The sequence below is a fragment of the Ovis canadensis genome, chromosome 25 (genome assembly GCF_042477335.2).
Source record: "Ovis canadensis isolate MfBH-ARS-UI-01 breed Bighorn chromosome 25, ARS-UI_OviCan_v2, whole genome shotgun sequence".
Taxonomy (NCBI): domain Eukaryota; kingdom Metazoa; phylum Chordata; class Mammalia; order Artiodactyla; family Bovidae; genus Ovis; species Ovis canadensis.
In genome coordinates, this window is record NC_091269.1 from 23756678 (window position 1) to 23783815 (window position 27138).

Below are 27138 nucleotides of genomic sequence, written 5' to 3' on the forward strand. Positions count from 1 at the left end.
TCAGACAAAGGGTGAATTTATTAGTCACAGAACTTCAAAGAAAGGACAATTAACAATGCACTTCAGTATAAAGGAAACTTACCCCTGAAAGAAGAAAGGACATACCAGAATAATGGAGAGGAAGAAAACTGCTGAGGTGTTAAAATATCAATGTGAGGATTAATTGTAAAAATAATCATAAGGACAGTGATACATTTGAAGGTAAACCACATACTAGATATAAATATTTAAGATGTGGGAGGGCAATTGGAGTTCAAGGTTAAGTCTTTGGGCTGAGAGAAAAAAGGACATTTTTAATTTCATAGGCTAATCTTAATGATTTAACAGTATCCACTACACCTCTAAAGTTTTCAAACTTTAATGTGAATCAGAATTGCCTGGAGGGCTTGTAAATCAAGGATTCTGATTCCCACTCGCAGAGGTTCTGATTCAGTAGATTTAGGATGCAGACCAGAATACCTTTCCAGGTGATTCTGATGCTGCTTTTCTGAGGACCACACATTGAGATTCGCTGCACTAAAGGACTAAAAGAATAATATTCCGTTTCCAAGCACTACAGGGAAAGGAGGAACCAAATAAAATTTATTCAATTCAATATAAGGCAAAAAAAAAGAGGAGTAGGAGGGCAAAGAAAAAGCATCATAAAAAGAAAGAAAAAATATCATGATAGAAAAATGTAAAAGCAAAAAAGTAAATGGATACAATTTGTCTATGAAAATGTAAAGATTCTCAGTCTGTACTAACAGGGAAAATTGTGCTAGATGCTTTCATTAGAAATAGTAGAATTACTTAGAAAGTTTAAGATAAGAGGTCACATAAATTATTCAGTTATCAATAAAACTTTCTTACAGAAAAAAAGGAGAATGAAATATATATATACCAGGCAAATCCTAATCAAAAGAAAACTTGCTTACCTATATTAATATTAGACAAACTAGACTTTTACTCAATAAAGAATAAAAATCAGTATGTAATGATGAAAAGAAAGAGTCACCAGAAGATACAATTAGTTGGAAAGTATGTACTTATCCATATAATCTCAAGATATATAAAGTAAAAATGGACAGAATTACAGGAGAAGATTAAGAAATCTACATCACAGGGAGAGATTTTAAGACAGGCACCTGAGAAAATAATTGCTTAATTAGACAAACAAAATGAAGATATAAAATATTTGACCAACAGAATTAACAGGCTTTATCTGAGATGTGTATATTAGAATCTTGCAGTCAATCCAAAGAGAAAGAATGTAATTTTCAAGCATATGTACATTTATAAGAATTGATGAATGACTAAACTCCAGAGGAAGGTTTCACCAATGCTAAGCACTGGTATCATGCAAGTTACTTAGCAGCAGCAGCAGATTGCTTTGTAATTAAATTAAAAGTCAATAATAATAAGACAGCAAAACAATAATAGCAACAACAACCACAAACTCTGGATATAATAACAACAATAAAAACAGCATTGATAGTGATAACCAAAATCAGATAATACTTGAAAATGAATGACAATGAAAAGCAGTAGTACCAATTATAACTTGTGGAATTCAGCTAAAGCTATTTGTAGAGGAAAAGAGGTAGCCTTAAAATGTGCACCTTAGTAAAACTTCACAGTTTATATTGGAAGTCTATTTTGTAATACAAAAAAATTAGCAAGAATATTATCAGAAAGGAAAATACAGATGTTCTAATCTATTAATATAAATGCAGAAATCCTTAATAAAATATTTACCAAATGAATCTATAAATGTATAAAAATATATCATGATCAAATGTGGCTTATCACATAATGGTTAAATATTAGAAAAAATGTCACTGATTCACAAAAATGAAGTAAACATTAATATTTAATTGATTCAGAAAAGATGCTGAAAAATAAATTCAACAAATTTATAAAACTCCCTCACAACCTAGTAATTTAAAAAGTTCTTCTTAAACTGATAAAGGGTATCAGTGCTATACTGGAGTAAACATGATATTTAATAGTAAAATATAAAATTTCAGAACTATTCAGGAAAGAGGTATCAGGCAAGATGAATCTGATTAACCTACAACAGAAACGTAAAAACAGAATCATCAAGGGAAACTAAAATATAAGGGAAGACAAAGGAACCTGGGGTAATAGATTATCATCTGTGAAGTGCAATTTGGAAAATTGTAACTAAGAAGAGAAACACAGGTGATCCAGGGATGAGTGTACCCAGCAGGGGTAGGCTACTTAGGCAAATGAATGTGCAGCTAATAAAGGGAAATGCAACAGGCCCTGGTTCTTTGATTAGCCAGTCTTCTGCAGCCTGACAAATTCAGACCCCAAGGAGAACATGACAGAAAATATTAGTTAGGTTCATATTTCATAACTACTAATTAGAGCAACCATAAATGCAAATGAAGTCACCACGGCACATTTAAATTTTTCAGTCTACCAAGAGGTAGGAATGCACACAGTTAAAAGGTAAAGATTTTGTCAAGATCCCTGAGAATTAGGAATTAAATTTAATCCTGCATCTCTGTGCATGTCTGTGATGGACATGGGGGTACGGGCTCTGGTGTGTGGGGAGGTAGATCACTGGGGAAGAAGCCAAGGGTGGACTTCAACACAGCAGAAACAAGAGAGGATGAAAGTAACTGAGGACAGAGGGTTACTTTTGCTCTTTAAGCATCAAACTGAACTTGGAGTGGAATGGTAGAAACGATACGTTTAATGTACACATTCTGCTTTTCAATTCCTTAGTCCTTTAAATTCCTAATGTTAGCCTTTATCCAATTACTGTATGTAGGATAGTCTCCTGTCTTTGATTTTATTTATAATTCTCTTCCTTGTATGGGAGAGGCAGTTTCTAGATTCTGTTTTGGGGGGCTTCCTCCCTCTGGAGGGCTTTCAAGGCGGTGCTAGTGGTAAAGAACTTGCCTGCCAGTGCAGGAGACCTAAGAGACATGGGTTCGATCCCTGAGACAGGAAGATCCCTGGAGAAGGAAATGGCTACCTACTCCAGTATTCTTGCCTGGAGAGTTCCACGGACAGGGGAGCCTGCTGGGGGTCCATGGGGTCACAAAGAATCGGACATGACTGAAGCGACTCAGCACCCTCCCTCTTGAAGATTCATTATAACTCTAAGGGTGACAAATGTAGTTTTCACAAAGAGGGTATAAAGGCCAAGCTCATAAGACTCCTATCAGGATCCAAGCTGCTGCTTTTACAGCAGCAAGAGCTCATGAGTTGGTGATAGTCAAGTGTGGGCTCATGGGACACCAGGAAGCCCCTGAGGGGTATAGAAACAGCAGGCTTTTTCTCCACGCACTCCCCTGGGTACTCACAGAAAAGATCAGAGAAAACCCTAAGGAAGTGTCTGGTGTGGGACAGACATGAAAGAAGGAAACAGCAGACACCTGGAGGGTACAAAACTCTGCTAGACCCCTTTTCTAGACTTCTCTTACGGGACACACATTTTAGCCTGCTAGGCTCCTCTGTCCATGGAATTCTCCAGGCAAGAATACTGGAGTGGCATTTACTTCTCCAGGAGATCTTCCTGACCCGGGGATCAAACTCGGGTCTCCTGCAATGCACACAGATTCTTTACCATCTGAGGCACCAGGGAAGCCCCAGTTTGCAGAGGAAAGGTGAGCAAACACTGTTGTCTCCAGAGCATTGATTAAAAAAAAAAAAAAAACTCACTGCAGCTGGGAGAGGGGAATGATGCACCAGCAACAAAACCCCACTCCTGAGGAAGGGGCAGGAGCACCTGCTGACCAACTGCAGCTGGAGGAGGGGGCAGGAAGACTAAGAAGGACACAGCTCTAAGACCAAGGGACGGGGGCAGGCCTAAGACTGAGGTTTAATCAGAAAGCAGAGAACGTCCTCCACCCTCTCCCTCCACCATCAAGTTAACACGTTTCAAGTGAAAAGTAAAAGCAGATGCTGATGGAAGAGGGAAAGGAAAGGAACAACCCCATGTGAAGAGACACAACGAGGAGCAGCGTGGAGGCAGAGCTGAGCGCTGAGCAAACGTTGCTATGGAAACCAAACCCCAATCTAAACGCAGGGTATCCCTTCAGGAGTTCTGAAGTCTGTGGTACCTTAAGGGTAACCATAGCAACAACAACCCCTCAACCCAGTCCATCTCCGAACTGTATTAACTCAAACTCTCCATCAAAAATCTAGCAGAAGGAAAGGCATGTCCAGTTCCAGGCATAAAAGCTATTTGCTTTATTCTCTATGGCCCTCCAGCAGAAGTCTAGCTTTCAACAAAAAGCTATGAGGCATATGAAAAGGCAAGAAAAAAGACTCCTAAAACATAAAGCCACAATCAGGGCAAGAGTCAGATATGAACCATATGTTGGAACTATCTGACTGTGAAAACTAGAATAACTTTGATTAATATGTTATGGGCTCTAATGGAAAAGGTACACGATATGACAGATTAGATGAAAAGCTTCAGCAGAGAGATGGAAAGTTTAAAAGAGATACTCAAATGCAAATAATAGAAATAGAAAACACACAAGAGAGACACTGAATGTTTTCAGCAGGCTCATCAGACTAACATAGTTAATGAAAGAATCAATGAACTCAAAGAAGGTCAATAAAAATGTCTTAAACCAAAATACAAGGATAATACTGAATGAATTCAAAAAAAGATATGGGGCTTCCCTGGTGGCTCAGGGGTTAGGAATCTACCTTGCAATGCAGAAGACATGGGTTTGATCCATTGTCCAGGAAGATCTCACAGCTGCCAGGCAGCTGAGCCCTTATGCCACAAGTAATAAGCCTGTGCTCTGGAGTTCTCAAGCTGAAACTACAGAGTCTATGCTCTGCAACAAGATAAACCACTGCAATGAGAAGCTCCCGCACCACAACAAGAGAAAGCTCACATGCAACAAGGAAGACCCAGCATAGCTGAAAATAAATAAGCATATTAAAATTTTAAAAACACATGGAAAAACATTACTTAGTATCCAAGAGATATATAACAATATCAAACTAACATAGGTGTTCTTTGAAATTCAGAAAGAGAGAACAGGACAAAGTATTTGAAGACATAATGGGAAAAAAATTTCCAAAGTAATGACAGACACCAACCCACAGATTCAGGAAAATTAGATAATATCAAGGGGGATAAATACCCAAACAAACAATAGAATAAATAAACAAATAATAATAAATCCTACACAACACTAGGCATATAATAATCAAGTTGCTAAAAACAAAAAGAAAAACCTTGAAGGCAGCCCCCCAAAAAGCACATTACACAGAGAAGAATAAAAGTAAAATTATAGACTTTCTGTAAGCCAGAAGACAATGGAGTGGTATTTTTTAAATGCAAAAACAGGGGTGGGGCAGAAACTGTCAATAAGGAATTCTATACCCAATGAAATGTCTTTCAAAAAGGAAAGAGAAATACTTTCTAGGCAAACAAAACTGACAGAATTCATTGCAAATAGACCTACAGTACATAAACTGTTCAGGAAATTCAGGCAGAAAAAAACACAAGTTGGAAGTTTGGATTTACACAAAGAAATGATGAATCAGAAATAAAATAAGTGACAACAACTATTTTTTCTTATTTTTAATTGCTCTAAAAGAGAAATTTTGCTCTAAAGCAAAAATAGTTAACAATGTACTATGTGTTTTTAGCATATGTTAAAGAAAATATACGACAATAATACCAAGGATACCAGGGAGGAAACTGCTGAAATTTCTTACACTACACAAGCAATGTGTGTATGCTCAGTCATGTCTGACTCTTTGTGACCCCGTGGACTGTAGCCCACCAGGCTCCTCTGTCCATGGGACTTTCTAGGCAAGAATACTGGAGCAGGTTGCCATTTCCTTCTCCAGGGAATCTTCCCCACCCAGGGATCAAATCTGCATCTCTTGGGTCTCCTGCACTGGCAGGCAGATTCTTTACCACTAGCACCATCTGACACAAGCAAAAATATAATATTATTTGAAGGTAGATCCTGGTGAATTTAAGTTTTCTATTATTAAAGTAATGTGTGTTTTATGTGTCAGTCACTCAGTCATGGCTGACTCTTTATAACCCTGTGGACTGTAGCCTGCCAGACTCCTTTGTCCACGGAATCCTCCAAGCAAGAACTGGAGTGGGTTGCCATTGCCTTCTCAGGGGATCTTCCTGACTCAGGGATCGAACCTGGGTCTCCTATATTGCAGGCAGATTCTTTACCTCCTGAGCCATCATGGAAGCCCCATTAATGTAATAGTGCTGACTTTAAAAAAAGAGACACAAATAATATGCCAAAAGAAGAAATAAAATGGATTTTAAAAATAGTTCAAAGTTTTTCCTGCTAGTCTTCCTTTTACTACTTTAACTAATTGCTCCCTTTGGAGACCCCCATAATATTTGGCTTATAACCTCCTATCACATGGAAAGTAGTACAGCATCCTGGTGATAAGACTAAGCTTTGGAGTTAGACCTAGGTTCTCATTCAGGCTCTGCCTCTCACTAGATGTGTGATCTTGGACAAGCTTTACTCCTCTGAGCCTCAGTTCTCTCATTTGCAAAGTAAACATGGCAGGGACGTCCCTGGTGGTCCAGGGGTTAAGTAATGCAGTAGATGCAGATTCAGTCCCTGGTCAGGAAGCCAAGACCCCACGTGCCTCACAGCAACTAAGCCCAGGCGCCACAACTACTGAGCCTGTGCTGCAGCTAGAAAGTCCATGGGCCACAATGAAAGGAAAGAGCCTTCCTGGCACAACGAAGAACTTGCAGGCTGCACCTAAGACCCAATGCAGCCGAATAAATAAATAATTTAAAATAATAAATAAATAAATATGCTTCAAAAATAAATAAATAAGGTTTTCGTACCTATCTCAGAAAATGATTGTGAAGAGTAGATGAAATAATCCACATTAGGTTTTCAGTTCAGGACCAAACATATAATAAGTGCTCAATAAAGGTTATTTTATTTCTTTCCTTTATGACATTGCTTCAAAAGTACTTCTTATGTTTTTCTTTCCTACATTTTCCACTGGAGTGTATATTCACCATCAGTGATACGATATTGGTTATACTTGCACAGTTATCTTCTAACAGGTAAGTAACTAGTGATTATAAGAACAGAAAGTATTTTTCAGAAACAATGAGCAAAAGAAAGCCTCAGTTGGGTATCAGGTCAATAGAATTTTTCTTGTTACTTTCTGACTCTCATGTACATGCCAGATCTATGCAATTGCCACTAATTTTCCTGATAAAAGTGATGTTTCCCCTCTTCTTCTCCATAAATATTTTACAACAGTAACCATCTCACTGTCATTGACTGCCTTTCTGCAACTGTGGCAGAAGCAACATGGTTTGCTCGACTCAAAGTACTTTCAAAAGGGGTAGCAAAAGGAAAGAAGTGATGAGAATGTGTGACCTCGAAGATCTTGTCTTAAATATGAATCCATGGTAAGGACACTATTTGGAATCTTTAGGTTTATGCATGTGCAAATTCTGCAGAACCAGAAACCTACACCCAATAATGGAGAGCAAGCGCCAATTGTTAGCCTTTTGTAAGGAAGGTGTTGCCCTGACTTAGAACCAATCGAGCTCTGTCTTCAGGAAGTGCTTTAAGGAGGTCTTCCTCATTGTTGAGCACGAAGGTTTTCAACATTCTTTCAGTGAAGAGAGCCTGGATTTGTCACCTCTGCTAAATTCCCTGAAGCCTCTCATGCAGCTTCTGTGCCTCAAACACACACCACATGCCTGTTCTCTAAAGATTCATCAGCTACAGCCCTTTGATTTTACAGAGAAAGCTGTAGAATTTTTTTTTTTTTGAGTGAGAGCCCATAAATACTTCTTTGACATATCAGCAGGGACACACATGACTACGTTGATGTTTGAACAACATGACTAAATCCATATATTTATTACAGTATACTCTGGCATGAGAAAAAAGGAAAAATGAGAGGAAAAGATATAACTCTTGCACACCAGCCTTGAAGTCCTAAATGGGAAGGAAGAACAGCCCCTTACTTTGAAGGCTGAGGTGTAGACAATTTGTTAGCATTCACTCCAGCCCTCTGTCCCTTTCCAAGAGATGAATTACAGGAACTTGTATGGTTTAAGTTAAGGGAAACCCATTCCCCTGGTATGTGGGTATTGTCCTGAGGAGTAGAAGACAAGAAAGTTGATGTGTTGGGCTATAAATCTTGACTAACAGGGTGTTTGGGGCTATTCAGGCGCTTCCCAGCAGTTATATGACACGTTAAACGTGGCATCACAGTGGGGCCCCATGCTGTGAGCTGGCCGACTGAATGGCATCAGCGTGTCACCAATGGGGTAGATATGCAGCCTGAAACAGATTGTGTTCTACACTCTCAACTTTGCGAGGAGGGCTCAGCTGATTGGGGAGCACAGAGCAACACACTCACAGCAGAGCAGCCAGCTCTGCTGGTCATGCGTTAACTCCCCCACTGTGAGCGGGACAGTGGGCAGCAGCGAGGCAGCCAAACAAGTGTTATTAGAAGCCAAGAAAATCAAAACACACACCACAGAGAGCCCAACGAGGGAGTGCTAAGTAACCCGTGTGCCCAGTCGAAAACACCCCTCCTGCTGCCTTCCCCTCCTCTGTGAATCATCATCTCTCTAGAATGATAAAACATCACCCAGCCACCACATCCAAGCTAGGATTTCACATCTCACAGACCAGTTTTTCAATCTTTGTGCTCTCAACTGAATGCAATTCATATGTATTAAATTACATAATCCTAACCTTGACCTTAACCCCTAACACCGAATCTTGACCCTAACCCTTAACCCCTAACCCTGACCCTAACCGGGACCCTGCATTTTGCTTGATGTTGCAGAAAACAGGAAAAATAAGCACACCCATGGCCCCACCACTCGAGGAGTTTCCAGTCTTCTTGGGAACACGGACACATAAGACCGTGTTCTTTGTTTTTGGACAGTGCAGACACTAAGAACTTCTTTCTTGCACCATCCTGGGTGGCATGACCTGTGAACATGGGTCCCGGCGAGCCTGGGTGTGCTAGGTTCCAGTAATAGTTTCATGAACCTTCTGCAAACCAGGTTTCACTCTGGGCTTGGCCATTCTGGGTATAGGATCAAGTTCATGTCTGGCTCTGTGAGAGAGTGGCTTTGGGTAAGTTTCTGACCCATCCATGCAGAAGGCACCATGCAACACTCTGCAGAGGCTTTTTGTTTTCCCACTGTGTGCCTGACCCTGTCCTGGAAATTAGTACCTATCAGTAAACAGACAAAGATTTCTGTCCATCTGGTGGAAGAGATGATAAAATGAAAAACAAGAGAGAGAGAGAATATGTTGGAAAGTGACAAATGGTATGGCAAAAAGTAAAACATTGCAGTGTGACTAGATGGGGAGGCTCGGTGTAGCAGGGACAAGTTGCAATATGAAAATTGGGTGGTCTCGGTAGATCTGACTAAGAAGGTCAAATCTGAGCAAAGCCTTGAAAGAGCTGATGGAGTGAGTCTTATCTAGTAGAGAGAAAGCTGTGAGATAATCTTATTGAAAATTCCAGAATTATTTAAGAAATCAATAAACTTGATAAATCCATTCTTCAACACAGTGAAGGAAAAATGACCTACAAATCAACTGAAAATAGAAAATGGAGCATCTGTCAACATTACGGAACCCAAACAATAACGTAGAGATTTTCCAGCCCCCACCTTATTTCAGGATATCAAGAGCTAGTCCACATGATGACCCTCTGGAGGAAGTGGTGCTGATATCACCAAAAACTCAGATGAGAGACTTCCCTGGTGGTCTAATGGTTAAGACTCTGTGCTCCCAATACTGGGGGCACCGGTTTGATCCCCTGTCATGGAACTATGATCCTGCATGTCAAACAGCAGGGCCACAATAAACAAATAAATAAATAGAGATATGCTATTCTTAAAAAAGAAACTCAGAGGAGGCAGACAGAAGCCACACTAAGGTAATGGAACTAAAGAAAATAACTTCTGCTGTCTATAGCATCCCAGCTGGAGATGCTTACAGAAACCTGTATTTTAAACACAGAGATGGTGACGTTAAGTAAACATTGTACTCTGGCCCTTCATATCAGATGAATATGTCATGTTTATTCCTGGAAAGTGGACTAAACCTTTTAAACACAACGAGAATGGCATGTCTAAAGCCAATTCCCCTTTTCTAAGCTAATTAAGTATTAACAGCCTGAAAGTGGTTGTGACTGTGGAATTTTCTCTTAAATACAGCTCCACAGAATAGCATACTATTCCTTCCTTCTTGAAAGCAGTTCCTTTCCTGTTTCTCATTTCACTGTGCTTTACCTTGTTTCATGAGTCACTTCTGTTCCTCCTCCACCGAAGTCTTAAATGCTGACCATCCAGGTTAGAAGCAAAGATGTCTTTTGGAAGGATTCTCTGTGAAGACCCTATCCTGTACATCTTGTTGACCCAGCAACTCCTATCACAGAAATCTATCTTCTGGAAACACTCATGTGCAGCAGGATGTGAGTTATGAAATTGAATGTGCTGGCATCTGATATTTCTTGTCTGCTCTCCCTTTCTTCCATCTCTGACTTCCAGTCTCTAAAGTTTGATTAGAACTCGAAGGGCGACAAGAGCCACGCCTCAGTGACTTGAGGGCTTGCATCCCTCTGGCCGCTGTACCTAGTTCATGAATGAACACAAGACACAAAGCGAGTCAATGAGACTCTTCCCAAGACCTAGGCTAAAACTCTAGGAGAGATGCCTTCTCTTCTTTCTGGGATTATCAGCTGGATGAATTCTATAAACAAAGAACCAACCTAAGAATGATGCCAGAAGAGGAGACATAAAAACAGAATTTTGATACTGTCATTTAAGCCTCTGGATCACACCATCAGTTATGCATGTGAGTGTGCTAAGTCACTTCAGTCGTGTCTGACTCATTGCAACCCTATGGACTGTAGCCCTCCAGGCTCCTCTGCCCATGGGATTCTCTAGGCAAGAATATTGGAGTGTGATGCCATGCCCTCCTCCAGGGGATCTTCCCCACCCAGGGATGGAACCCTTGTCTCTCATGTCTCCAGAATTGGCAGGCAGGTTCTTTACCACTAGCACCACCTGGGAAGCTCTAGTTATGTGAACCAATAAATCCCCTTTTTTCATTATGCCAGTTACATCTGGGTTTCTGAAGTTTGTGAACACAGAAATCCCAACTACCACAGAGAAAAAAGGTGGAAACAAACTAAATGTCTTCAATGGGGGTATGGCTAGTCAAACTATGGTATGTGCTACGGAATACTATGCAACATAGAAAGAAGGGGCAATGTTATACATACTGTCATGGAAGTTCTCTAAGAGATATTTTTAAGCAAAAAAAAAAGTAAGTGAAATGTGTAAAGAATGATCTTATTAATATTTTAGATTGTGTGTGTGTGTGTGTGTGTGTGTGTGTGTGTGTGGTGTTGGAGCAGGGCATGGGACTCATTCCAGTATTCTTGCCTAGAGAATTCCATGGACAGAGGAGCCTGGTGGGCTACAATACATGGGGTTGCAAAGACTTGGACACGACTGAACAACTCATGGTGTATGGTGTGTCTGTGTGTGTGAGGGGAAACAGAGAACAAGGAATTATTCTGAAATGTTTACAACAGTTGTCACTAGAGAGAGGAGGGAGTTAGAAGTGAGAGGTGTGTATAAAGATGGACTTTCTCTGTACTTTTCCACTGGTTTTCTAACTTTACTAAACTGAGCACACATTTATAACTCTGAGGTAAATCAAAATATTTAAGCTGGAAGACATCCTGTCCCTAGGTCTTTACTTCTGGTCCCCATTGCATCTCATTCCACAATTCAACACACCTAAAACCATATGTCCCCCCAGTATGTCTTCTTATTCTGGCCCTAATTAATGAGATCACCTAATCACTGGAGTACCAGATGTGAACACTCCCAGACATGGCTCTTCTGCCCACAGTCCACGTCCCTCAGCATCCCCATGGTCACCACATGTTATCAGCTCCACCTTCTAAACACCTCCTGGATTTGTCCCTTCTCGCTGTCCTCATTTCTGCCTCTGCTGCCCAAGCCCTCATTATGAGTGGCCTGGCTTATTACTACACACATCTACCCAATCGCCAAGACTCCACGATTCCTTATCTTTCATTCTCTCCCACAAACAGATGTTTCTAAATGCAGTTCTGAGCCTGTGATTCCTCTGCCGGACAATCTTCAGCAGATATATTAATAGGAATGAAGTCCAAACTCTGGGGCATGGCACGCTCGGTCCTCTCTGATCTGCCTCATGACGGCACCTCCAGTTTCACCTTCTCACCACTCTCCTCCCCACGTCCCACACGTAGCAAGTATCTGGCAGCTTCCGGAGCATACCAAGCCCTCTCTCACTTCAGTGCCTTTCACAGGCAGTTTCCTCTGCTTTAGCTCACTTTTCCCTGCCTTCTTTTCCTGACTCACTCCCTCTTTCTTCAAAGGTCAAGGGAAGCATCCCTGTTTCTGATTCTTCTAGAGAATTGGGGTACCATTTTTATGTATACTCTTGAAATGCTCTGCCCCGGCCACCTCCCCTGTCATACTTTACTGTAATGATCCCTTTACTCATGTGGCTTCTTTCCAGAGTCCCCAAAAGGGGCAGGGGTGGGAGGTGGGTCACAAAGTATAGGCAGAATCCTGCTCTATCGTTTAATAGCTGTGAGACTTCGGGGCAATTAACTTGATTTCTATGCCTCTGTTTCTTCATCTGTACAGTGAATTGTACCCAGCCACAAAATTGCTGTGAAGATTAAGCAGGCCCATCTACATGGAGTGCTGGAAATAGTGCCTGGCTTATAGAAACCACCAAATAAGGACTGCTTTCATTCATATTATTAACCATCTCTGTGTCTAGTCCAATGCCTGGCATGGAAGAGATGCTCAATAATTGAACAATTAAACAAAGTATTTTGAAAAAAATACTTCCGTAGAAGCAATCATTCCCCAAGATGTGGTTCCATTTTAAGGTGAGACTTTATACCGGGATACATAAAATAAAGGAAAATGCCATTTAGAAACCAATTTCAAATAATTTGCATGCTAATTGCAGTCATCCGGAACATAGCCACTCATCAAGGCTCTGGGGCCATCATTCACACAGCTTTATGGAAAAACCACCTCACCCATCAATTTTAACATCATAAATGGTAAAAGTGCTATCCTCCATTCTAACAGTCTTTAGAATTTCATTTGTAACACAATTTGGAAATGTTGGCAGAATGATTCTCTGGCAGGACTATTTTTCAAGTACTACTTCTCCAACTAAAAATTATGAAAAATTTCAAGATGATTTCCAAGAACTTTTTCAGTACCAGCGGGAGAGCAGGAAACCTCTGTCACCTTCGTTCCTGCCACAACCAAATGTCCTTACTTGGATCTTGCTTTACTGTCCCCCAAAGATCCACGCATATCCAAGATGTTACAAATTCATTACATTAGAAGGATGGCTGCTGGTGAGTCTGAGACCTGGGACCCTTTGTGGCAACACTTGTTCCTGGACGAATGTCTCTTCAAGAAACTGAATACAAAGAAACTACAAGGGACTAACAAGAACTGTGCATATACATACGCTGAAGCTCCAATACTTTGGCTCCTTGATGTTCAGAGGCAACTTACTGGAAAAGACCCTGATGCCAGGAAAGACTCATGGCAGGAAGAGAAGGCAGCGAGAGACAATGAGATGGTTGAATGGCATCACCAATTCCATGGAAATGAGTTTGCGCAAACTCTGGGAGATAGCAAGCGACTGGGAAGTCTGGTGTGCTGCAGTTCATGGGGTCACAAAGAGTCAGACACGACTGAGCGACTGCACTATAGCAACAACATGGTCATGCACACTTGGAGCCAATTGTAGGTGACAAGATACACACAGACCAAAGAGCCCAACCACCACTCCAGAGGAGCCAGAAGTGAAAGCAGGGTGCCATGCGTGCCCCCTGCACACAACCACACCAAAAGCAAGCAAATCACCTGAGCCTCTCCTCCAGCCCAACTCCTGGACACACCCTACCCTCACCCTAAATAAGGAACTAACTTCCCTCTCCCCACCTCGGAGAGTGAGCAAGAGAAACTGTTATTTGGTCTCGCTATCCCCTGCTGCAGCGGGGGCCCCAATAAAGCCCTGCCCAGCCTCTGATCAATTCCTATTGATTAAGGAGGCCAAGAACCCTGGTTGGTAACAATGGGGCAGAAGAGAGAGAGGAAAGGGACTGAGAGGCTAAGGGAGAGAGGACAGAGGGGCCTGACTCTTCAAAGGGGTTAAATTGAAAGAGGTGTGTGGTTGGAGCATCAAACATCACAGGATGGAATATGTGGGGACCTTTCTTTCTCTCTGTTGCTCATCTCCCCCATCCAAGAGCCCCATCCTCAAGGAATGTTTCATCCTCTCTGTCAAAGCATACATGTGCTTTGTATGTATGTCCGACTCTTTGCAACCTCATGGACTGTAGCCCGCCAGGCTCCTCTGTCCATGGGATTCTCCAGGCAAGAATACTGGAGAGGGTTGCCATTTCCTCCTCCAAGGGATCTACCCTATCCAAGGGATCTACCCAATCCAGGGATCAAATCCGAGATTTCTGCGTCTCCTGCATTGGCAGGCATATTCTTTACCACCGGGCCACCTGGGAAGATGACTGTCTCAATGCAACTAAATCCTTCCTGTTGAACTCTGGCCCAGAACTCATGATGTCCCACTTATCAGTAGATCTGGCAAACAGAGGAGACCAGCCAACATTCATCTTACAGATCTCAGGGGGCATCTGGGGACTGGAGGAGGGAGAGAGTAACACGCAGGCAGGCCCTCTGGAAGCCATCTATTTTCACCCTCTGGACCCCAGAGCTTTGATCTCGTAGCACAGATCATCTCTCTGTAATCACATCACATCTTTCTTTCTCCCCCATAAAGCCTTAAAGATTAGGGACAACTGACTTATGATAATAATAACAAGTCCAATATTCACACAGCTCCTTTCTTCCAAGGAAACTGGAGGCCCTTCCAAGGTCTCCACATTCATCTTGCAGCTCTTCTGCAAGGCGAGCTGCCAGGCTAATAGCGGTTTTGCTATTTAGCAGAACAGGAGCTGGGCTGGGGAAAGAGCTTAGAGATTTTGCGATGGTAAATGAGAGGATGTGTCATAAGCCAGACACTGATGAGTCTACTGCACAAACAAAATTTCATATTGTGCAATGAATCCCCCTAAACAGCAGTATTCCCTGCAAAAACAATATTGGAGGTTTCTAGAAAGACTCTAGGAAATATGTGAATAGACAATTTTTTTACAGATACCTTAAAATGTGTAGAAAGAACAGGAAGTAGCAGTTGAGGGTGGCAGGAAGGATCTTTACAGGAAGCATTAACTGTGACCTTCCTCATCGCCACTGTTTTGTCACTAATTTCTACTGGACTGTCTTTCTAAGAAGACCTTAAAGACCTTTATTCAGCTATGTTTTTTGCCAGGGAATCAGATCTCGTTTCTCATTTCAGAAAATATGCTGCTCTGTCAAGACAGAGTGAGCAGGCATCAGATGCAGCTGGGGATGCTTCAGGACCAACTTGCTAATTCAGGATGCTGATTCTTCCAGCTTTTGTCTCAGTTGCCTTTTTTCTTTTGGACTCTGCTATTATGCCCAGGCTGGAAGCAGACTATTCAAATTACACTTGCTAAGGCTCCCTCAATTAGAGGAGACGGGAACGCTGTCACTATGGTTCTCTCTGAAATTATTAGTGCTTTCACTGGTGCTTCAGAACGATGACAGCAAATGGAACCCAAATGCCTGCAGCACTGAGTTTATTATTTTTTAACTTTTGATGATATGTTAGGGTATAGCAAATTAACAATGTTGTGAGTTTCAGATGGACAGCAAGGGGACTCAGTCATACACATACATGTATCCATTCTGTCCCCAACTCCCCTCACATCCAGCTGCCACATAACATTAAGCAGAGCTCCTTCTGCTATATAGTAGGTTCTTGTTCATTATCCATTTTAAATATAGCAGTGTGCATGTTAATCCCATAGGAAGCATCACTATGAACAAAGCTAGTGGGGGTGATGGAATTCCAGTCGAGCTATTTCAAATCCTAAAAGATGATGCTGTGAAAGTGCTGCACTCAATATGCCAGCAAATCTGGAAAACTCAGCAGTGGCCACAGGACTGGAAAAGGTCAGTATTCATTCCAATCCCAAAGAAGGGCAATGCCAAAGAATGCTCAAACTACCACACAATTGCACTCATCTCACACACTAGCAAAGTAATGCTCAAAATTCTCCAAGCCAGGCTTCAACAGTATGTGAACCGTGAACTTCCAGATGTTCAAGTTGGATCTAGAAAAGGCAGAGAAACCAGAGATCAAATTGCCAACATCCACTGGATCATCGAAAAAGCTAGCGAGTTCCAGAAAAACATCTATTTCTGCTTTATTGACTATGCCAAAGCCTTTGACTGTGCGGATCACCACAAACCATAGAAAATTCTTAAAGAGATGGGAATACCGGACCATCTGACCTGCCTCCTGAGAAATCTGTATGCAGATCAAGAAGCAACAGTTAGAACTGGGCATGGAACAACAGACTGTTCTCAAGTCAGGAAAGGAGTACATCAAAGCTGTATATTGTCACCCTGCTTATTTAACTTATATGCAGAGTACATCATGAGAAACGCTGGGCTGGAAGAAGGACAAGCTGGAATCAAGATTGCTGGGAGAAATATCAATAACCTCCGATATGCAGATGACACCACCCTTATGGCAGAAAGTGAAGAGGAACTAGAGAGCCTCTTGATGAAAGTGAAAGAGGACAGTGAAAAAGTTGGCTTAAAGCTCAACATTCAGAAAACGAAGATCATGGCATCCGGTCCCATCACTTCAAGGGAAATAGATGGGGAGACAATGGAAACAGTGACAGACTTTATTTGGGGGGCTCCCAAACCACTGCAGATGGTAACTGTAGCCATGAAATTAAAAGACACTTACTCCTTGGAAGAAAAGTTATGACCAACCTAAACAGCACATTAAAAAGCAGAGACATTACTTTGCCAAAAAAGGTCCATCTAGTCAAAGCTATGGTTTTTCCAGTAGTCATGTATGCATGTGACTTGGACTGTGAAGAAAGCTGAGCGCCAAAGAATTGATGCTTTTGAACTGTGGTGCTGGAGAAGACTCTAGAGAGTCCCTTGGACTGCAAGTAGATTCAACCAGTCACCCTAAAGGAAATCAGTCCTGAATATTCACTGGAAGGACTGATGCTGAAGCTGAAACTCCAATACTTGGCCACCTGATGGGAAGAGCCGACTCTTTAAAAAGACCTTGATGTTAGGAAAGATTGAAGGCAGGAGGGGAAGGGGACGACAGAGGATGAGATGGTTGGATGGCATCACTGACTCAATGAACATGAGTTTGAGTAAGCTCCATGAGTTGGTGATGGACAGGGAAGCCTAGCGTGCTGCAGTTCATGGGGGTCACAAAGAGTCAGATACGACTGAGTGACTGAAATGAACTGAATTGAACTAAACGTGTCAATCCCAAACTGCCTTTATCTTTCCTCCTTTTCCCGCTGGCAATCACGTGTTCGTTAAGTCTGTGAGTCTGTTTCTGCTTTTTAAGTAAAGAACTATTAATTTATTAATAGTTTCAGACTGTGTACCATCAGGCTCCACCCTCCTCATTATCATATGCACAGGGTGGCACTAAGTGCCCACCTGGACAGGAAGAAGAGCAACAGGTCTACATAAATCCTTCCTCTACTGCCAGCAGGCCCTCTTGATCTGGACATCTGCCCCTAGCAGGCATCGTAGCAGTAACCATCTCTCAACTGGCCAGCAGGCTGATCAGTGGGGAGGCTGCCATCCCCCCAGCAAATGAAAATCCCTGTTCTTATTGCAGATGTGGAATCACTTAAGAAGACTATTACAGGAGGTGCTCACCCTTCTCTGCTAAGTTCTTGTTCACCTGGCACCTGGCGCTAATACAGGAGGCTACTGAAACAAACGGTTCAGTACAAAAAAGCAGCCACACTCCTTCACATCCTAAGCAGGGTGTAACTTTTCTTCTTCTACTTAAGATGGCTTTAAAAGTCCTACCTCATATTTGGAAAGCACATGCTATTTAAACCTTTCTCTTCTCGGAGAAGGAAATGGCAATCCACTCCAGTATTCTTGCCTGGAAAAGTCTGTGGGCAGAGGAGCCTGGCGGCTGCAGTCCATAGGCTTACGTGCCTGAGCACATGTGCATGAGAACGGTGGAGGGAGATGGGTTGGTGGCAATAAACTGGTAGAACTCAAACAAATAAAACCTTCTCTTCTACTTAACATTAATCAATCCTCTTCACCTGGTGAGACTGGCATCATTATTAATAATTTTCCATGAAACTAGGGTTCAGGCAAGAATATAAATATTACCAAGTCAAGATATAAATAATGCCAGAGTTAGGAATTCAAACCATTCCAACCCTTGTTGCATCTGATGGTAAGTTCTTACTTCTATGAGTAGTAAAATTATTTACAACTTTATCAATGCTTTCAAGATCAAAGGAGACAGTTTTACATTTATTATGTGAGATCATGGACATTTAGACATAATGGAGAAAACCAGATTATGGAAGCCTGTGACTTGAATCATCAGAAAAATGTAATAAATTTTTCAAAAAACAGACCCCAGACAAATGGAAAACAAACTTCTGTGGGTTAAAGACCAAAGCTGAAATTTGGGAATAAAATGTGAAAACTAGGTAGGCTACCAAAGTGATATAATTGGAATATTTGAATTTTTGTCACTTAGAATAAGAGGAAGCCAGCTGAAGGAAAGGACAGATAGTAAGTAGAGAAATTAATAGAACTAACTCAATAGAGGTTCAAAATGAAATGCAGGAAAGAGCCTTAGAATTTAAAAATGATTAACCAAAAGGGAGAATAGGACAACATCAGGGCAGAAAACCATGCCTGCTATATTAAATGGAGCATGTGAGGAAAGAGTTTTCCAAATTATTTTCCTAACTTCTGTTTACACCCCAGCTTTGTTACAGTGCTCAGAGCACATACACTCAGACCAGTATTCCAAGGAGCTTACCTTCCTCTGTTAAATGTTGGGTACTATTCCCATATATTTGCCTGAACTGTGATTAGGGTTTCCCACTGCCCATGGGTGAACTGACACCAGGTGAAATCTTGACCTGAGACAAGCTAAGGGAAAGAAAGTACTCCAAGAGTCCCAGCTCTCTGGTTCCAAGTCTCAACTTTACCTCCAAAGGCAAAATGCCAAGTTTTGTTTAAAAAAGAAAATTAGTCCGGTTGCTAATTTTTAATTCCAAGCATTTTGAGATCTAGGAAGTTCCACAATGAGATTGTTAACAGAGACAAAGATCATAAAATTTCAAGCAACACAAAAGGCTAATTCATGCTAATTAGTGATTTTTGGCAAATAACATGGCATACGTCCATTTCATGGGGAATACTCCTCAAATGGCAGCAGGAATGTGACATGCATATGTAATTCAATTTAATTTAATGCTATAATTTTTTTAAAAAACAATGTTTCAACCTCTTAATGCATTTGGTGAGAAATGCACCTTTTCTATTGTGAAATGAAGAAAAGAGCTTAACTTGCCTTGCTGAATAAAATGGACACCATGAAGAAATCCAGTAAGAAACTCTCTGAAATATCTTTGTAGTCGAAATGGAAAAAGATCACTGTGAAGCCCAAGTGAGTAAACTGGTGGACTGGGTTACAGAAAGAGGTCCGCAGCAGCTTCATGCCTGCAATGACCATCAGAAAAATGTCCCAGCTGTTGAAAGGGAAAGAGAAGAGATAATCAGTGGTGGTCCACATGCTGCTGGGTGAGTTACAACGGCTCATGTGTCTTGAGGGCTTACTGTGAGTTATGCACATTACAAAAAGCAAAGACGGTGGGTTATCATCTTCATTTTACAGAGGAGTAAACTGAGTCTAAGAGTTTCAGTCCCTCATCTCATGGGGAGACACTAGGATTGAAACTGGATCCCAAGGGACTCGCCAACACAGACTCTGCCACTAGAGGCAGCTTCCCTACTGTGCTCAGCACTTTGCAATCAAGGGCACAGAGCTTCCTGGGAGCTTATCTGAAGGAGCTACTGCATTGTCAAGCTTCACGGGAAGCTTGGTGGCAAGTGAGAAAGCAGAGCAGGTTGTCCTTGTTAGCATCTGCTCAGTGCAAGCCTTTAAAAAAAATTACAAAATCTCACTGACTCAATGCCATAACAGTGAGAAGTGTTAGTCACTCAGTCGTGTCCAGCTCTTTGCAACGCCATGGACTGTAGCCCGCCAGGCTCCTCTGTCTAGAGAATTCTCCAGGCAAGAATACTAGAGTGGGTTGCCATTCTTTTTTCCAGGGGATCTTCCTGATCCAGGGATCGAACCCAGGCCTCCTGCATTGTAGGCAGATTCTTTAAAGTCTGAGTAACAGTAGCTAATATGAAATCCTGAAATAAGGAAAAATCCCACTGGCTCAATAAAGCTGTTTTTACTTTACATATTCATTGCCAATGTTTTCCACCATATGTGTTGTCTTTGTAAACATAAGCTTTCTGATCTTTTTTTTCCCCACTGAAAATGAAATCAACAACATGACACAAGCCCCCATGACCTAGACCTTTTGAGTTAAGAAACAGGACAGAGGCAGACCCACAAAGAAATAGCAGGACTTTGCTGTGAGGACCAAACTCCTGAATTCGCCTGTCTAACCATTTTGGGGGCAGGTGCTATGTGCACAATTCTAGCAGACGGCAAGGTCAACAATCTACCCACCTTGAGACAGGAAGGTAACTGATCAGTGCTCAGAACAGCCAGAAAGAGCACACCACTACCTCCTTGAGGGGTCTGTCCTTTTGAAAGAAAGTCTGGCACATTTTAACCAGATTCCCCTCCAGTTTGAACATCCTATTTAGGAGCTCAAAAGAAAAAGAAGTGGAAATATGTTCCAGAGATCAGTTGCACTTAAAAGTTAGGTTTCCTTTTTTAAAACATTTTATTACCATATAGTTGATTTATAATGTGGTGATAATTTCTGCTGTACAGCAAAGTGACTCAGTTACACCCTTATCAGCATTAACAATACCTCAGGATCCGGGCATTAAAAGCATGTCTCCTAAGCCTCAGCATCTATCAAGCACAAAATTGTCATTTTTGTCATCGAAAAGATCTAATGGTAGTATTTTCACTGGCCTTTGGCCTCAATCCAATAATTTATACGCTTTCAGACCTAGTGTTGGAATCGATTCTACCCTGTCCCTGAGTGAGGGCTGGCCAAAGCACTGTGTGGGCTTAGATTAGGCTTCTGAGAAAAACTAGCCCTGATCACATGCAGATTTGGGGAGAGTGGGAAGGTGTTTAGTAACCTCTATTCCTTTGGCGGGGCTGAGCACTGCTCCATAACCCCTTTCTTTTCCAGTAGAAACTAATGACCACGATGAACATGCAGTATGAAAGCAGGACTTGAGGCCCATCTGCCGTTGACAACAGCCCAGCATATGAGAGTCCCTATGACGTAGCCAAAGTTCTTGGGGAGAGGGGACCCAAAGACAAGGTATCCCAAGGCTAGGGATACTCTGGTTTTCAAAGGAGATGAGTGGGTTTTCTCGGTTATTCAGGCAAAAATCTAGATAAGGGTTAACTCTAAACTTTGTTTTCCATGACTATGACTAAAATGGACAGCATCCATTTTATATTTATTAAGGACGACTGGTGAAGACTAAGGGAGAGCTTAAGGAGTGATGCCTGTGGCTCTTCTAACATCGCAATAGTAATGGTTACAGCCAACGGTTCACAGATGGTTGTAGGCTTAGCTAAAGATTTTATAAAGGCTTAAGTAGCGATCAGTGAACAATGGTCTGGGACAGAGGCAAAGCATCCCTTTAAATCACACTGGCAGATGCCTACCAAGACCCCATGAGGCACCCACTCATTATTTACCAGCCCCCACTCAATTGTCCATCCATCTGTCTATACTTCTACCATTTCCTGTTACTACAAGTTAAATAAGAAACAGTGCCTGCCATTGAGGAGTTCACTGTCTGGTACCACGGCTCTCAATGAGGGTAGGATGTGGGCTGGGCTTACCCAGGTCTCTAGGTCTCTAGGAGATACTGACACATGGCCTCCTGCTGCCCTGTTTGAGAACAGCTGGTGTAGTGGGGTGCTTGAAATCTTGAGAGGGACATTCTACGTCTTCAGATGGATGCCTCAAGAATATAAAGAAGTCATCACTTTGGGCTCTGAGAAAAAGAATTCTGTTGGTGTCGTCTGGGAGTTAAGAGTACTTGCAGGTACATAGGTAAGGTGCCACTTCTAACTTCAGTGTCTTGAAAAAGATGAGAGGGGATAGAGATGAATATTACTTCAAACTGGACTCTCAACGAATTGTTTATTCAACTCTTCGTAATTCCTAACCTTTAAATCCATCCTCCACCAACACCCAGAGCTGCTTGGCCTCAACTGGCAGGTTTTACTCTCAAGGTCCTAGTCCTGGTGTTGGGAAGTGAGAACTTTAAATGCGTTTGCTGATTATCGCAGGGCAGCACTGGTACTGGGGTGGCTGTTTTGGTTCTGATTGTGAATCCTTGTTCTGGAAATTGAGGATCTACCCTGTCCCAGAATGTCCTCGTGGGGTCAGCCAAAATGGTACCACACTGGAAACAGCTGCCACTAGAAAAGCACTGGGTGTTCTAGATGTAGGCTATCTCATGCGTGGGGCCCCACCCAGACTGCCAAGAGGTCTGCAGTCGCGTCAGCTGCCTTCTCTGTCTGGTGAGACTAAATCTTCATCACTGGATCCAAAGTCTAGGCGTTTAAATACCAAACGGTATGGACTTCTTGGGCTTCCCAGGTGGCACTAGTGGTAAAGAACCCACCTGCCAAGTCAGGAGACATAAGAGACATGGGTTTGATCCCTGAGTCAGGAAGATCCCCTGGAGGAGAGTATGGCAACCCACTCCAGTATTCTTGCCTGTAGAATCCCATGGACAGTGGAGCCTGGAGGGCTACAGTCTATAGGACTGCAAAGAGTCGGACATGACTGAAGTGACTTAGCACACCCACATGGACTTCCTGCCCTGGCCTGATCAAACCAGGTCTGGACTAGAAGGAAAGCAGAGTCTGATAAAGACAGGAAGGTTATAGGGTCATTTCATTTAGCGTCTGCTTTGAGTGACCACGACTCTACTCAAGGTCCAGCCAAGAAATAACACGACTTTTATCTGAGTTTGCTTAATCTTTGACAAATACTGATTAATTTGTTCTCATCACACCCCTAAAGGAAGGGTAGGCCTGCTTGGCATTACACACAAGGGTTGACATGGTCATATAATGTTTAAGCAACATGACTCAGAAGCAAATCTGAGATGGAATCTCTTTTACATCCTCCTCCTCTATTAACTGATTGGGAGAAATGTCAACCTTTTGTAGGAAAAACACATCCATAAATTATCAAGTAGACTTTCATTTGTAAATTCAGAGTTCATTTTAAAACAAAACATTTTGCAAAAACATGAGCATCTTGATGACATGAAGTCTCTTTGTGGTCCATTTTTTCTTTTAATTACACGGCTTCTCCTTGTATTTAAAATGTATAAATGCAGAGAGAGCAGTGACAGTGATTAATTACCCCCTCCCTAAAGCACAAAATGATACAGTCTTTGCTAAATGAAATGACATGAGGCAATTTCAGAGTTGAAGGCATGATCGTCAGAACCCCAGGAACCCTGGGATCACACTGTGCTGCCATCATCTCGTTAAGGCTTCTGACCAAGGTTCCACAGGATGATTTTCAAATCTATTGACAATTTATTTCCAAGATCACTTCAAGCAGATCTAACTCTGTTTGCACCCCAGTCTTTCTACAATAACCATCTAGCCACAGTACATTTGAGTAAAAGGCCACCATGGCTTACTGTTACTTGGCCCATCATTAGTAGACAGAAGTTGGCTTTGGCTGAAGCCTGTTCAGAGAAAATGCACTAGATTTTGAAAATGTGGTGATTCAAATCATAGTGTGAATAAACTTCTCCACTTACTGGGTACCAAGTCGCCGGTAATTGCTTATTGAAAATGCATCCGTTGTGAGGGCATTCAAAATGATTGCTGGGTACAAGATGTATTTTTCAAAACACTGAAGCCAAACATAGAGTCTTTCAAACCACATTAAATGGGCAACATCTGAAAGAAACACAAAACCACTGAGAACAGCCTCCAATCAAATTATTTTTCTTAGGTACATGTGATAATAAGTGATACACCCCTTCCTTTCATTCAAAAGCTACAGAACTCTAGATACATGATAGATCAATTTTCTTTCTAAGCAGGCACTTTTTGCTTTGTTTTTACATCGTTCGTAAATAATAATATACAGTATAGGCCAGTTTCCCAATTTTTCAAGTCAATTGATTTTTCTATATTAGTTATTACTGGGACCAATGAAATCAGCTGTCACATCACATCAAGGCATCTCAAAGTGAGGGAGGTTAGAAAGTGAAGGATAGAGACTTGGGGAATGATCTCATGGACCTGTCTCCTCCTAAGCTTAGGGTTGCTTCTGAGTCTGGGGCTCATTTCTGGGCTCTCTCTTTTTTCATCTATAAACCCACAATCAAATCTCTGGCCATCATATATGTACCAGAAAGCTGATCCCCAATCTCCTGTCACTATGAATGCATTACATTTCTGTGAGCCTTCACAACGAAGGAAGTATCATGGAAGCAAGGTTCATTTTCACAAGGGCTAAAGTTTTAAGCTATACCAATCTGGGTTTACAAATAGCTGTGAAAAGAAGAGAAGCGCAAAGCAAAGGAGAAAAGGAAAGATATACCCATTTGAACACAGAGTTCCAAAGAATAGCAAGGAGAGATAAGAAAGCCTTCCTCAGCAGTCAATGCAAAGAAATAGAGGAAAACAATAGAATGAGAAAGACTAGAGATCTCTTCAAGAAAATTAGAGATACTAAGGGAACATTTCATGCAAAGATGGGCTCAATAAAGGACAGAAATGGTAGGGACCTAACAGAAGAAGATATTAAGAAGAGGTGGCAAGAATACACAGAAGAACTATACAAAAAAGATCTTCATGACCCAGATAATCACGATGGTGTGATCACTCACCTAGAGCCAGACACCCTGGATTCTCAAGTGGGCCTTAGGAAGCTAGTGGAGGAGATGGAATTCCAGTTGAGTTATTTCAAATCCTAAAAGATGATGCTGTGAAAGAGCTGCACTCAATATGCCAGCAAATTTTAAAAACTAAGCAGTGAGACTACTATCAGCAGTTGTATGCCAATAAAATGGACAACGTGGAAGAAATGGACAAATTCTTAGAAAAGTACAATTTTCCAAAACTGAACCAGGAAGAAATAGAAAATCTTAACAGACCCATCACAAGCACGGAAATTGAAATTGTAATCAGAAATCTTCCAGCAAACAAAAGCCCAGGTCCAGACGGCTTCACAGCTGAATTCTACCAAAAATTTAGAGAAGAGCTAACACCTATCCTACTCAAACTCTTCCAGAAAATTGCAGAGGAAGGTAAACTTCCAAACTCATTCTATGAGGCCACCATCACCCTAATACCAAAACCTGACAAAGATGTCACAAAAAATGAAAACTACAGGCCAATATCACTGATGAACATAGATGCAAAAATCCTCAACAAAATTCTAGCAATCAGAATCCAACAACACATTAAAAAGATCATACACCATGACCAAGTGGGCTTTATCCCAGGGATGCAAGGATTCTTCAATATCTGCAAATCAATCAATGTAATTCACCACATCAACAAATTGAAAAATAAAAACCATATGATTATCTCAATAGATGCAGAGAAGGCCTTTGACAAAATTCAACACCCATTTATGATAAAAACTCTCCAGAAAGCAGGAATAGAAGGAACATACCTCAACATAATAAAAGCTATCTATGACAAACCCACAGCAAACATTATCCTCAATGGTGAAAAATTGAAAGCATTTCCCCTAAAGTCAGGAACAAGACAAGGGTGTCCACTTTCACCGCTACTATTCAACATAGTTCTGGAAGTTTGGGCCACAGCAATCAGAGCAGAAAAAGAAATAAAAGGAATCCAAATTGGAAAAGAAGAAGTAAAACTCTCACTGTTTGCAGATGACATGATCCTCTACATGGAAAACCCTAAAAACTCCACCAGAAAAATACTAGAGCTCATCAATGAATATAGTAAAGTTGCAGGATATAAAATCAACACACAGAAATCCCTTGCATTCCTATACATGAATAATGAGAAAGTAGAAAAAGAAATTAAGGAAACAATTCCATTCACCATTGCAACGAAAAGAATAAAATACTTAGGAATATATCTACCTAAAGAAACTAAAGACCTATATATAGAAAACTATAAAACACTGATGAAAGAAATCAAAGAGGACACTAATAGATGGAAAAATATACCATGTTCATGGATCGGAAGAATCAATATAGTGAAAATGAGTATACTACCCAAAGCAATTTACAAATTCAATACAATCCCTATCAAGCTACCAGCCACATTTTTCACAGAACCAGAACAAATAATTTCAAGATTTGTATGGAAATACGAAAAACCTCGAATAGCCAAAGCAATCTTGAGAAAGAAGAATGGAACTGGAGGAATCAACTTGCCTGACTTCAGGCTCTACTACAAAGCCACAGTCATCAAGACAGTATGGTCCTGGCACAAAGACAGACATATAGATCAATGGAACAAAATAGAAAGCCCAGAGATAAATCCACACACATATGGACACCTTATCTTTGACAAAGGAGGCAAGAATATAGAATGGAGTAAAGACAATCTCTTTAACAAGTGGTGCTGGGAAAACTGGTCAACCACTTGTAAAAGGATGAAACTAGATCACTTTCTAACACCGCACACAAAGATAAACTCAAAATGGATTAAAGATCTAAATGTAAGATCAGAAACTATAAAACTCCTAGAGGAGAACATAGGCAAAACACTCTCAGACATAAATCACAGCAGGATCCTCTATGATCCACCTCCCAGAATTCTGGAAATAAAAGCAAAAATAAACAAATGGGATCTAATTACAATTAAAAGCTTCTGCACAACAAAGGAAAATATAAGCAAGGTGAAAAGACAGCCTTCTGAATGGGAGAAAATAATAGCAAATGAAGCA

At 41.3% G+C, this 27138-nt stretch overlaps 1 protein-coding gene across 1 annotated transcript in view; it reads right to left on the bottom strand.

The window, feature by feature from the left end:
• The window catches only part of PCNX2 (pecanex 2), a 311645-nt gene that overhangs the window by 119058 nt on the left and 165449 nt on the right, over positions 1-27138 (bottom strand). Inside the window, exons 20-21 of the mRNA XM_069572620.1 lie at positions 24014-24155; positions 19575-19752 (exon numbers count right to left, since the gene is read on the bottom strand). Coding sequence (XP_069428721.1) covers positions 19575-19752; positions 24014-24155 — 320 coding nt within the window. The remainder of the gene's footprint in view (positions 1-19574; positions 19753-24013; positions 24156-27138) is intronic.